The sequence below is a fragment of the Electrophorus electricus genome, chromosome 9 (genome assembly GCF_013358815.1).
Source record: "Electrophorus electricus isolate fEleEle1 chromosome 9, fEleEle1.pri, whole genome shotgun sequence".
Taxonomy (NCBI): domain Eukaryota; kingdom Metazoa; phylum Chordata; class Actinopteri; order Gymnotiformes; family Gymnotidae; genus Electrophorus; species Electrophorus electricus.
In genome coordinates, this window is record NC_049543.1 from 6388174 (window position 1) to 6400008 (window position 11835).

At 40.1% G+C, this 11835-nt stretch overlaps 1 protein-coding gene across 1 annotated transcript; it reads right to left on the minus strand.

The window, feature by feature from the left end:
• Positions 1 to 380: 380 nt before the first annotated feature.
• On the minus strand, positions 381 to 5248 carry LOC113572901 (solute carrier family 13 member 2-like). The gene is made up of 9 exons (XM_035529997.1): positions 4803 to 5248; positions 4577 to 4713; positions 4273 to 4481; positions 3770 to 3950; positions 3487 to 3609; positions 2963 to 3172; positions 1809 to 1927; positions 660 to 874; positions 381 to 551 (listed from the first exon to the last, which is right to left on the minus strand). Exons 1-9 carry the CDS (start codon positions 4899 to 4901, stop codon positions 381 to 383), a joined length of 1464 nt encoding a protein of 487 aa, XP_035385890.1. The 5' UTR covers positions 4902 to 5248.
• Between the last annotated feature and the right edge of the window lie 6587 nt (positions 5249 to 11835).

Here is an 11835-nt window from a genome sequence, read left to right on the forward strand (position 1 = left end):
TTTTGGGTAACACAGTGCTGTATGGCAAAATTTAATGTGCTAAATTAAAATGTAATCATTTAAGTATATATATTATTTGTTGTAACATGTGCAGAACGTGGTTTGCCATTGTCTTGAAACAAACACGGATGTCCCTGAAAATGGATGTCTAGATGGCTGCATATTTTGCTCCTAAATGCATATGTACTCCTCAATATTAATAGTGAATTAAATATTTGCATTAAATGTTATATGCTCCTTGTCATATAAGTACATATAAGTGCAAAATCATACTGTCCCAAGGATAGCGGCATGTGTCTCTTGAATCCCAAATCCGTTCCATGTTTAATTCCTAGCTTTGTCTCCTCTTGATCTCCTTCTCTTCTCTTGTTGTTTTTTGCTCAGAGAGGAACTGTTGGAGGCACTGAGGTGAGTGGCAAAGCCGTGGAGGAGCTATTGAATTTGGCCCATGCGGGGAATTCGTTCAGCTGGAATATCGCTACACCCCAAGTGTGGATGGCAAGGTTGGTGCACAGGATCCCGAGTATGTTCAGCACAAATCCGGGCTTGACCTGGAATTAAAGTTACAGCCACATGGTCAAGTAATGTCACACAAGTCACATGACTGATGGAGAGACAGCACTGCTGTTGGAGACTAAGAAAATGTAGTGAGGCCTCACCATGTCCATGATCTTCAGGTTGGTGTAGGTGAATGTGATGGAATTGGTGGGAGTGGCCACTGGGAACATGAAGGTGAAGGAGATGCAGATGGTGGGCGGGACCATGAGGTACAGCGGGTGCAGCCCAATGGTGGTGGCCTGGCCATGCAGCAATAGGCAAGACATACATATCATATGCATAAATATCATACATATCATATATACCATATGTATTCCTGGCAAAAAGGAATTTCTTTTGCACTGTGTCCTGCAATGTCTGTGTGAGTTAAGTCTCACCATGGAGGCCAGAACAGGCATCAGTATGGTGCTGAGCATCGAATTGCTGCAGATCTCAGTGAGCATTGAAACCACTATGCAGAGCACAAAAGAGAGCGCCGCTGGGGGAATGTTCTGCAGGGGCTTGAGCGCTCGCACTACTGACACGGACAATCCAGATGTCTACGTACAAATAAAATACACCAGGCTCAAAACAAACATTAAGGTGAACATAATTTTTGACTTGTGATGATTCTGCTGTATATAGTCACTGGATGTAAATACCCAGATATGACATTCCTTATCTTGGCATTTATCTTTTAGCAGTTTTTAAATTTTAAATCTTTTAGCATGTATTGTTGTGACTAGTGTGCAATTTAGCACTGTGACAACAACTGTTGTTGATGACTGTGCTGCTATATTGTACATGAGGATTCTGGAGAGAACTGGATGACTCAAGCTGTGTATCACTGTTGGGACCTTGAAGCTTGAGGTCAAGGCAGTTGGGGAGTCTGACTAGGGTGGGACACCTGTCAACGCGTAACGTGGGTGTCCTAAGGTGAGCTCGGGGAAACCTCCGGTGGTGCAGAAGGGCAAAAGCTCACTTGATTTTGATTTTCAGTTTGAATACAGACCTTGAAAGCAGGGCCTCACGATCCTTCTTGCTTTTTGGGTGTTAAGCAGGAGGTGTCAGAAAAGGTACCGCAGGGATTACTGACTCGTGGTGGCCAAGTGCTCATAGGAATGTCACTTTTTGATTTTTCAATGTTAGCTCTTCCTATCATTGTGAAGAATCATTGTAGCTTTGTTGGGATCTTGAAGCCTGTGTTCAGGCTGTAGCCATGTTGTAGATGATTTGTTCTAGGATGTTTGTAAGTGATGGGGTAAGTGTACCTGGATGCCTCTGGCCAATGCGAAGGTGCCCCCTAACAGCAGCAAGAGGTTCCATGGTAACTTCTTCTGCACCATGCCCCAGGAGAGCAAAGTCTTGGGAGCCCTCAATGAAGGCCTTTCTGGCAACGCAAGCACAAACACTTCTAGGCAAGAGGGGTCATATCTGACTGAGAGGACTGTGTTTTTGGAGACTTGGTTCGTCTGAGACTTGTTTTTCATTTGTTTGTTTGCAATTTTATATTTGTAACTCAACAATCAACCTAGGAACCAAGTAATCAGGAATAAACAATGTGAAAAAATAGGCCTACTTAAATGTGTAATGACTGGACCAAAATGTATGGTTTAACTATATATGCTCTGTAGGGTGAAAGGTGAAATGCAGTGCTCACCTCTTTTTAAAATAGAGTAAGTTATCTGAGTTTGGTGATAGGTACTTATGTCTTAATCTGTATGACTGGAACAGTGACCAAATAATCAAATGACTGATTGAAGGTGACAGACAAACAGGACATACCTGTTAGATTAAAAGAACCAGTCCTGCAGCAGAAGGTTTGAGGAATTTTGGAGGGGATGATAAAGAACAAGATGGCAATGAAAATGCCGACTGTGCCATCTGTTACAAACCTGAAACACAACAAAATACTTCTAACTAATAACAGTTAAACAAAGGGAAGGGAATACGGAAAAGACAGTTAAAAACATTGTTTGTGAACATTTGAGATTTGGAAGGTTGCATCGTTCAGCATTTTAAGACATTTTAAAGTCCACAATAAATACGATATGATTTAACCAATTGTTCCTCGGAAAACACTTCCTGCTTTAGTAAATACAATGTGAACACACGAAGCAGAAGTTAACTTATCATGTTTATAGAGATTTTTTGGCAGTGAACCTATGGCTGTGTGCCACTTGTGCAGGTGCAAGTTAGTTGACAGGCTAGCAGGGCTGCCTCCTTGTACAGACTATGTTGAAAGTTTTAGTTGCTGACAAAGATTCAAAATTCCGTATTGCTAAAGTAAAAATCAATTATAGTGATAGCTAGCGCAACAAGTAAATAGGTGCCAAGGTTAAACTACAAATTACTCATTTATTTTGGAACCCCGACAGAGGGAGCGTGTATGCTGTGAGAAGCAGCAACAAGTGATAGCACTGACTTTCTTTCCTGGTTGAAAAGCAGTTCGGCCCAGCCAGGCATGAAGCCTGGGTCACGGGTGAACCAGAGCACTACGAGTAGGAGAAAGAGGACCACCACGCAGCCCTCCGCAAAGCTAAAGCTGCCCAGCTTCCTGTATTCAGTCCTCATGAGCTGATGTGCCGCTTGCCTGCTGTTGCCGTTTGTTCCACAGCCAAATGATTTTTTCACACTGGAGAATGACGTGACAAAATGTTCACATGTGAAAAATGTCTACAAAAGAAGTATTTCGGAGTGCAAGGGATGCTGCATTTCGGAAATTAGAAAATGTTCAGCATGGGACTTCCACAAACCAAATGGCTTGACTGAAGCGTTTCAGCCAAATTTACACTGTACCATGTACTATTTTGAAGAGAGCACTGTGTCAGGCTAATGAGAGAAACTGAAAAAAAGAAAGCCCACGACCCTTCATTGAACTTTTTGATTTACTGAACAAAGATCGGGTAGATAAGCTCATTTTATAGATAAGCTCATCTTTCCACTTACTTGAACCCCCAGTACATGAAGTGCAGCCATAAGTAAGAGGTGGCCAGCATGAGCAACATGTTTAAGAAGGAGAACTTAAACCAGCTGGTGTAGTTGATCACATCCCCATTCTCAGGAAACAGTCTAAGCAAAATACAGATGGTGAACCGTTAGGCATAGCATGGGACACGGTTCTTCAGTCATTCCAGAACCTGAAATGATATGTGTTTACTAGTAGGATATATTAGAGCTTTTAGATTCATATACCATCCTAGTGATGGTTAGGAAAGATGGTGCTTATTACTTGTCAATCTGGTTTTTGAGCAAGAGGTTGGGGATGGCCCCGGTGAGGGTGGCGGTGCCGCCGATGCTGGCGGCGTAGCACATGCTCAGGCTCATTCCTTTGGTGAGGTTCAAGTTATTCTGCTGGTGCCTCAGCATCCTCTGCTCAGCTCTAAAGACCTCCTCAGGGCTTGGCTCCAGCTCTACAGGCAGAAGTGGCGCGTGATTCTCTCTCGATTGCGTGGACGGCATGTTTTATGCCTCAGTCTCTGAAAACTATTGGACTTATGTAGACAGAAATCTTTAAAGGGAAATATCATCTCAGTAATTGATTTTGCAGCTAGTTACAAAAAGTGGACCTAGCCTAGGCCAAATACTATCAAAAATAACTCATGATGTCACAGCATTTTTTTCAGCAGTGTAATTGTCATTATAAATCCACATTTAAGTAATCTTTTTGCCATATGGACTGGCTTTTAGTCATACGTTATAATGATATTCTTCTGTGTCTCTCTGTGTGCCTACTGATGAACTGGATGTCCTGCTTGGCCACCCTCATGCGCAAAGACTGAGTGGGTGCACTTTGCTGCTGCTCCCAATCCTTGGCTGCATCCTCAGTCTTTCTACAGTACTCCAACACATCATGGATGATGGGCAGCATCATAGTCACACTGGCGATACTCGAGATGAACATGGAGAGGAAGGCAGCGATGCTCATGAACCCCGCCATCAGTCTGAGGGAAAGCGAAGGAGGGAAGAGACAGGGTGGGGTCACTGAGGCACCGCCCATTGAGCAGCTGTGTCCAATAAGTGCAGGAAAGTCTCTTACAGTGCTGGTCTCACCCCCACCAGCATGAGTATGCACAGAGTGAGGCGTTTGTGGAGGTTCCAGTACTCCACAGCTATAGCCACTACCAGCCCACCTAATCCCAACATGGAAGCGTCATTGACATACAGGAGACAGACCTGCAGACAAACCAGAGCCTGGTTAGTCAAGCAAACTCAGTTGGGGTGTATGTGTGTGTGTAGCTGTGTGTGGGGCCATGGGGTTCTACCTGTTCAGACTTCATGATTCCCATTAAGGGGAAGAAGATGATGGGAAGGAGGGCAGTCACAGCCAATGGCACACAGTCTGTACACCAGTATACAGCCATCAGGATGACCACAAAGGCACATTTAGCCTCCTGCAGTACACATGCAACTCACATGTTCAGCAGAATAAACCTGACACACATGAACAATGACAACAGCGGTGCTGCATACAGTGGAAAGATGTTCTATGCTTAGTGTTCTTTTCATTCTCAAATTTGTTGGTACTTGCTGGCTTTACAATATCCCACCTAGGGCAAACATTTTCTGTTCTTATATTTGACGTCATTTGTCTGAATGGCAGCATCATTCATGGAAGCAACCAAGTTTTGTAAATGAGTTAGATCAAGAGCACCAGACCCATTATGTTGGTGAGTCAAACCTGAAGTGGAATTTCACAGCTTCAGAAAAACAATAAAAGTCCAGAAAATACATGTAATACGTGAGAGACATTAAAGTATTTTTTCCATAAACATACCATCAGGTAGATTCAGAAAGCACATGACTTTAATTGGAGTGATCTTCCTTATGCTTTATCTAAACTTAATATATTTCAGTAGACACCATTTGTTAAAATCATTGCGTGTGTCATTTTTACACACATTTAGAGCTGATATTGTAATTGCCTGTCTTATGCTTAACAAAGTTTATATACAATATTACACTGCCTGACCAAAAAAAGGTCATCACCTGGATTTAACTAAGCCAAGGTAAGAGCCTCCCATTGGATAAGTACCGCATGGGTGATTATGTTTCAGCTGGCAATAGGTTATTTAACCCTAACTGATGCAGTGAGTAGCTTCTCATTTGTTAAACAAGCATGTCGAAAGACACATCCTGTGATCGTGGAAAAGATGTTAATGTGTTTCAGAAGGGTCAAATTATTGGCATGCATCAAGCAGAGAAAACATCTAAAGAGATTGCTGAAACTACTAAAATCAGGTTAAGAACTGTCAGGTTAAGAACTGTCCATTATTAAAAAGTGGAAGGACAGTGGAGAAACATCATCTTCGAGAAAAAAATGTTGTTGGAAAAAAATCTTGAATGGTCATGATCGGCGATCACTTAAATGTGTGGTGAAATCAAAGCGTAGAAAAACAACAGTAGAACTCAGGGTTATGTTTAATAGTGAAAGTAAGAGCATTTCCACACGCACAATGCAAAGGGAACTCAAGGGATTTGGACTAAACATATGTGTAGCCTTAAGAAAACCACGTATCAGTGAGGCTAACCAGTAAAAACGGCTTCAATTTGCTAGGGAGCATATGGAACAATGGAAGAAGGTCATGTGGTCTGATGAGTCCAGATTTACCCTGTTCCAGAGTGATGGGCGCATCAGGGTAAGAAGAGAGGCGGCTGAAGTGATGCACCCATCATGCCTGGTGCCTACCATACAAGTCTGTGGAGGCAGTGCTATGGTCTGGGGTTGCTGCAGTTGGTCAGGTCTAGGTTCAGCAACGTTATGTGCCCAAAGAATGAGGTCAGCTGACTACCTAAATATACTGAACGACCAGGTTTTTCCATCAGTGGATTTTTTCTTTCCTGATGGTACGGGTATATTCCAAGATGACAATGCCAGGATTCATCAGGCTCAAATTGTGAAAGAGTGGTTCAGGAAGCATGAGATATCATTTTCACACATGGATTGGCCACCACAAAGTCCAGACCTGAACCCCATTGTGAATTTTTGGGATGTGCTGGAGAAGACCTTGCATAGTGGTCCAAATCTCCCATCATCAATACAATGCCACAGCGAATGCATGCCATAATCAAAGCTAAAAGCGGTACAACAAAATATTAGTGTGTGTGACCTTTTTTTTGGCCAGGCAGTGTATATACTCATCACCTACTTTATTAAAAACATTTATTTACTAAAAATTTACAATTAGAGCCAATAGCCCAGTGTTGTAACCATTCTTCAACTACAGCAAGCTGTTTCAGTTTCAGACTGCTCTCAACCAATTGGTGACATTAACACATGCAACCCCCCCCCACCCCAATACACTCATACCAGCGCAACAACCAGCTATACCTTCTACCATTCCACTACCATGTCCGTGTCGCAACTGTGTTGAGAAGGATCCGCCATTCACATTCAGACAGCAGTTGTCCTGTGATAGGAAACTTATCACTGATCAGTGGAATAGAGAACAGCTGTTCTCTATAAGTGCTATTATAAGGATAGTCCTATTATAAAGTTGTACCAAATTACTATCCAAAACTTAAAAGCTTTAATGATAAACTTTGGAACAACAAAACTAGCCCCCACACGTTCCCCCTATCAGTATCCTAATAATCAGACATCTTTTAATCAGACTTCCAAATCTCATAGGAACAGAAACAAACATTCCCTATTTTTGGGTCTGGTGCTTTATCACCAGAATTTCCTAATGTTATTTGATTAGATAACAGGTGCAATGACTATGTGAGCTAAACCATCATTTACCTTTTAATTTTAGTGTACAGGACCGAGTGCAAGCCTTTAAGATTTCCTATTTTTATATAGACTGAAATATGAGATGTCAAAGCGCAACCTGTCAGAGTAACAGTTGATACACAACATTTGCACATCACCACAACATACGAATCAAAACTGTAAGGTGGGCTTGAACCCAGGTCAGCTAGGTGATGACATGGACAGCCTACTGTGTGAGCAAACACACGCTAACGATGGCGTTAAACTAACCACCACACCGAGCGTGGAAAAAGGGAGAACAAAGGACGCCATGGGAAGAATGGCAACCCCAATACAGTGGGGAAAACCAAACTAAAACTTTCCAAACAAAACCAGAAAATGGGGAGGAACTTGAATGGCTAAGGGAAGCCTCAGGTGAGAGACAGACCCGAGAGGGGAGGGGATGTGTAAAAACACAGACACCCCCACAGGGTAGAAATGAGGTGTAGCACAAGAGCTCACAAACCTCAATACCTGAAGTTACCAGCTAGGAACTTTGCTCAGAACTTTGCTCAGAACTTCGCTCAAAATTTTAGCAACAACCCAGCACTGGGTCACTGGGCTTATATAAGGTCTAGCCCAGCTGTTGGGCATCAAGCCTGATTAGTAGCGTGGTTGACATGAGGCCTCCCTCTGGTGGCCAGAGGGGGCCTTGGCCTGGAGCCAACCCTTACAAAAACATTTCATTTGTCATTTTTAAAGAAATTAACATTATTTTCATTTTCAGTAGCTAAGATAATGTGAAATCTTCAGGGAGGTCCATTAGGTGGTGCCTAGCCTTTAAAATCTACACTAATCAGTGCTTTATTTGTAATTTCAGTACTGATTTGGTGCTTAGAATATGTGCTCATGCCACAATAAAAGTACTCTTTTGGAAGCTATTTTAATGCCCAAGCCTTTTCCAAGTAAAAGGCCATTTGTGTAGATGATATAGATATCAGGGCCATTCTAAATACAATCAAGACAACTAAATTTAAAAGAAGTGTTTCAGAACTAAGAAGGTGCTATCACAGATGCTCTTAAACTCTTCATGTCTATCAGGTATCAGATACCATAGGTGGTAAAACACCTCCAGATACACACATACATACCTCATCCACATACACTCCCCAGGTTTAAATTCCTACATATACACACTTATTCTTACCAAGGTATTGATAATGAGTGGTAAAGGCATGATCAGCAGAGGTGTCAGGAAGATGACCAGGTAATTTCTATAATCCCACAGAGTTCCTGAGCAGTTTTCCATAATCCAGCCGTACCCAGCAGCACAGAGAATGAAGAAACCTCAGAATGAATATTTTATGAAGTGATTTATGATATAATTGCAGGTAGAAAACTGCATAAAATAGAACATGAGTATATATAACCCCTGTGAACAAAATTAAGCATTAACTTTTGTTGGTCACAAGGGTACAGATAAGGAAAGGCAATGGGTACATACAGTACTTGAATGATGTGTCCAAAACACAGGTGAAAATATTGTGCTTAGACTACACTGAAAGTGTTTAGAGGCAAATAATTGAGAAAAAGATTTTAGCCATGGTGTTTAATTTTGAAACAAATCTACATTATGCAATACTTGTTACAACTTGTTACGACTTTACATTACTCAATACTTACAAACATCAGATTTCCAAATGTTTTATACTGACATGTTATCTATCCCAAACATATTATCTAATATGAGATCTCGTTAAAGCTCAACTAGTTAAAAACTAACAAGTTTTAACAGCAGTTTGAGAGATAATGTTTGAATAAGATTCACTAAAAGAAATTAAAGTGTATTTAATTTTCATTTTAGCATATTTCTATAGTTATTGGTTTTTAGCTTGTGCATTTTTTCCCTAGTCATCATCATTACTTTTATAAAAAGTAAATTCCATTACCCTCTAAGTTGCAGAACGAGAAAATGATGTTATTAGGATATTGCAGAAATTACAACATTTGAGATGGTCTAAAGCGCAACTAAAGAACAGAATAATCTGCCTTTCCTTTTATGTTGTCTGGGTTGGGGGTGATACCTCTCCTCTAACTCTTGCATGTCCCTCCCTGCTGTTTAATCCGTTGCTATTTACCCACCATGATCTTTTATCAATATGTTCAACCCTCTCGGCTTTAATACAAATTCTTTGTCATATTCCATTATGCCTTCACAGTCATGCTGTATTTCCCAGTTGACTCAGTTCTAGGAAAAATGCTCTATCTTGTAGAAAAACTGTGTAATCTCCCATCAATCAGTTAGCCATTATTTTCCACTGTCTCTCCGTTATTCTCTGGCCCTTGCTTACACACATTCCAACAAATACCTTATTCAAATAATTACTGGGCTAACTCCTTGATTGTATTTATTACATGTATCTTGCAATTTTTGTTTATACCATATGAAATAACGTATACTTAAAAATTATTGGGGCTATGCCCTTGGTCGCACTGATTCAAATTCATTTATGAGTTCATAGTTAAAGAAAATATTCCACAAGTATTAAAGTATTAAAACACAGTTGTAACAACAACCAACCAGTAGAAATAAAATGGCAATAGGCCTGGAGAATGTTGAAAGTTTTGTGTATTTGGCAGCACTGAGAATCTCACTGAAGGGACAGACAAAGATGCAGAGATAAAAATCAGAAAGCATGATCAGAGATCCGGATAAAATGAAGAAAATGGGAGTGGATTGGCCACAGCCATACATGGAGAAAGCCAGTAAACAGGAAAACAGAGAGCAGGATCTCAGGAATCCCCAGGGAGAAGGATAAGAGGTCCTTCTCCCTGTGGGTGAGTTATACATGCAACACGACGGGGACACCAGGACAAAACAAAGTCAGATAGCAGGACATTAACTGCCTGTGTCCCAGATAGGAGCCAAAGTAAGCAGACAATATAAGTCAGAGTTAAAAAGGTTCTGTTTTTCTTTTTTTGCAAGAATGAAAAGAGGTACATAAATATTATTCAAGATATTTGATATTCTCCGGCTGTACCTGATGAAAGTTTACTGTATACAAACAGAATGTTATTACAAAAACATTTCTTTCCAACATCAGCTTTGGTCAGGATCAAATTAACATGCAACACCATCTCAGGCAGTGCTAATTAATTAATTTTAATTAAGTTTAATGGGGCTTGTTAATTGCAGTTGAAAGAATGAAAAAGGGCTAATTGTGCGCAAGGAAAAAATAACACAAAAGCGCACAGTGCAGTCCAGTTTTAGAGTTACAGACAATGGAAAAACTATGTCCTGAATTTATGCCTTAAGGAAATTTATGAGATAACTATTTTTAGCCTCAGTCTGTAACTCTGAAACACATTTAACAAAAGACATCCTAAAACTAATTTTAAACTAGTCTGAATGTTAATTTACAATTATTTTTGAGCTTTAACACTGGAGTAGGTAATTTATATTTTACTTGTCAAATAAGACCTTTTAGTTTCCAATGTAAATTATAGATCCTCTGGCACTGCCCCATTATGGTATTCCACTGAGTTCCTTCACCTGGTTTTCTTTTCTTTAACATAATAATACTAGGCAATCTTATTTATTATCTTAAGGTATCCTTTAATTGCAATGCTGATGAGGCACAATTCTTCTTATTTATTAAATGTCATGCCTTGTAAGCCTTGTCCTTATTTATTAAATGTTTATTTAATAAATAAGTCCTTATTTATTAAATGTTTATTAAATGTCATGCCTTGTAAGCATGAACTGTTCTTGGGGACTACCTAAGCAATATGCAGAGCTGCATGTTCCCAAATGTTCTTCATCTGAATTCAGACAAAGCTGAGAGCTCTAATTATTGGGCATCAGTCTTCGCTGATCATGGTCAGCTGGCTATTGGACCACTTTATGCCAATATAAAGCCAAAAGTTAGAAATCTAGGCATGCCTTTATTTATTTATGCAAAGACATTATCAGTCTCAGGTATGTATTACATCTATACATGGAGTTTTCTGGTTGTAAAAGCATCTAGGCAAAGCACTAAAAGTATTTAATGCTTTTGTTATGTACATGCCCAGGGACTTTGGAACAGCCTCTCTTAGAGAAATAGATCATCTGAGACAAGGCCCTTGTTCAATGTCCTTTTAAAACCCATTTCTCAGTAAAGGTAAACTACAGTAAACATGTAATTAAACTAGCTAGATAGTAAATGTTTAAGTTCAGGTGTAGCTAATAGCTGTTTTAGTACACTATCATTATTAGCTAAAATTATTAGACTAAGATCAAGGTCTTCCCATTAATATAGATATTTTTCTTGTTAATCTTTGAGCAAATCCACAGCTACAAGAAAAGAATGGCCTCTTCTGTGTATGTGTGTCATGCTGTACTGTAGACGATGGCATCAGAGGGCACTTTGTGACCATAACTGGACGATAATGCATTTGCTAATCTGGAGCGCAATAACCAGACTATTGAGAAAGAGGATTTATAAAGCCAACTACTTTGAAAGAGATCCTGAAAGATTAGCACATGTTCTTACATTTATCAGATGGCATACTAGCATAAAAAGCATTCCTATTTGCAGCCAAAACTGCACATTTTTCATGAA

What these genes read in the sequence shown, in the direction of transcription:
- LOC113572901 (XM_035529997.1), bottom strand. Translation starts at nt 4,901, where the DNA reads ATGGCTGTATACTGGTGTACAGACTGTGTGCCATTGGCTGTGACTGCC. An exon ending in GAATCATGAAGTCTGAACAG is followed by an intron (nt 4,714 to 4,802) that starts GTAGAACCCCAT and finishes GTTTGTCTGCAG; the next exon opens with GTCTGTCTCCTGTATGTCAA. An exon ending in TTCATGTACTGGGGGTTCAA is followed by an intron (nt 3,173 to 3,486) that starts GTAAGTGGAAAG and finishes GTCATTCTCCAG; the next exon opens with TGTGAAAAAATCATTTGGCT.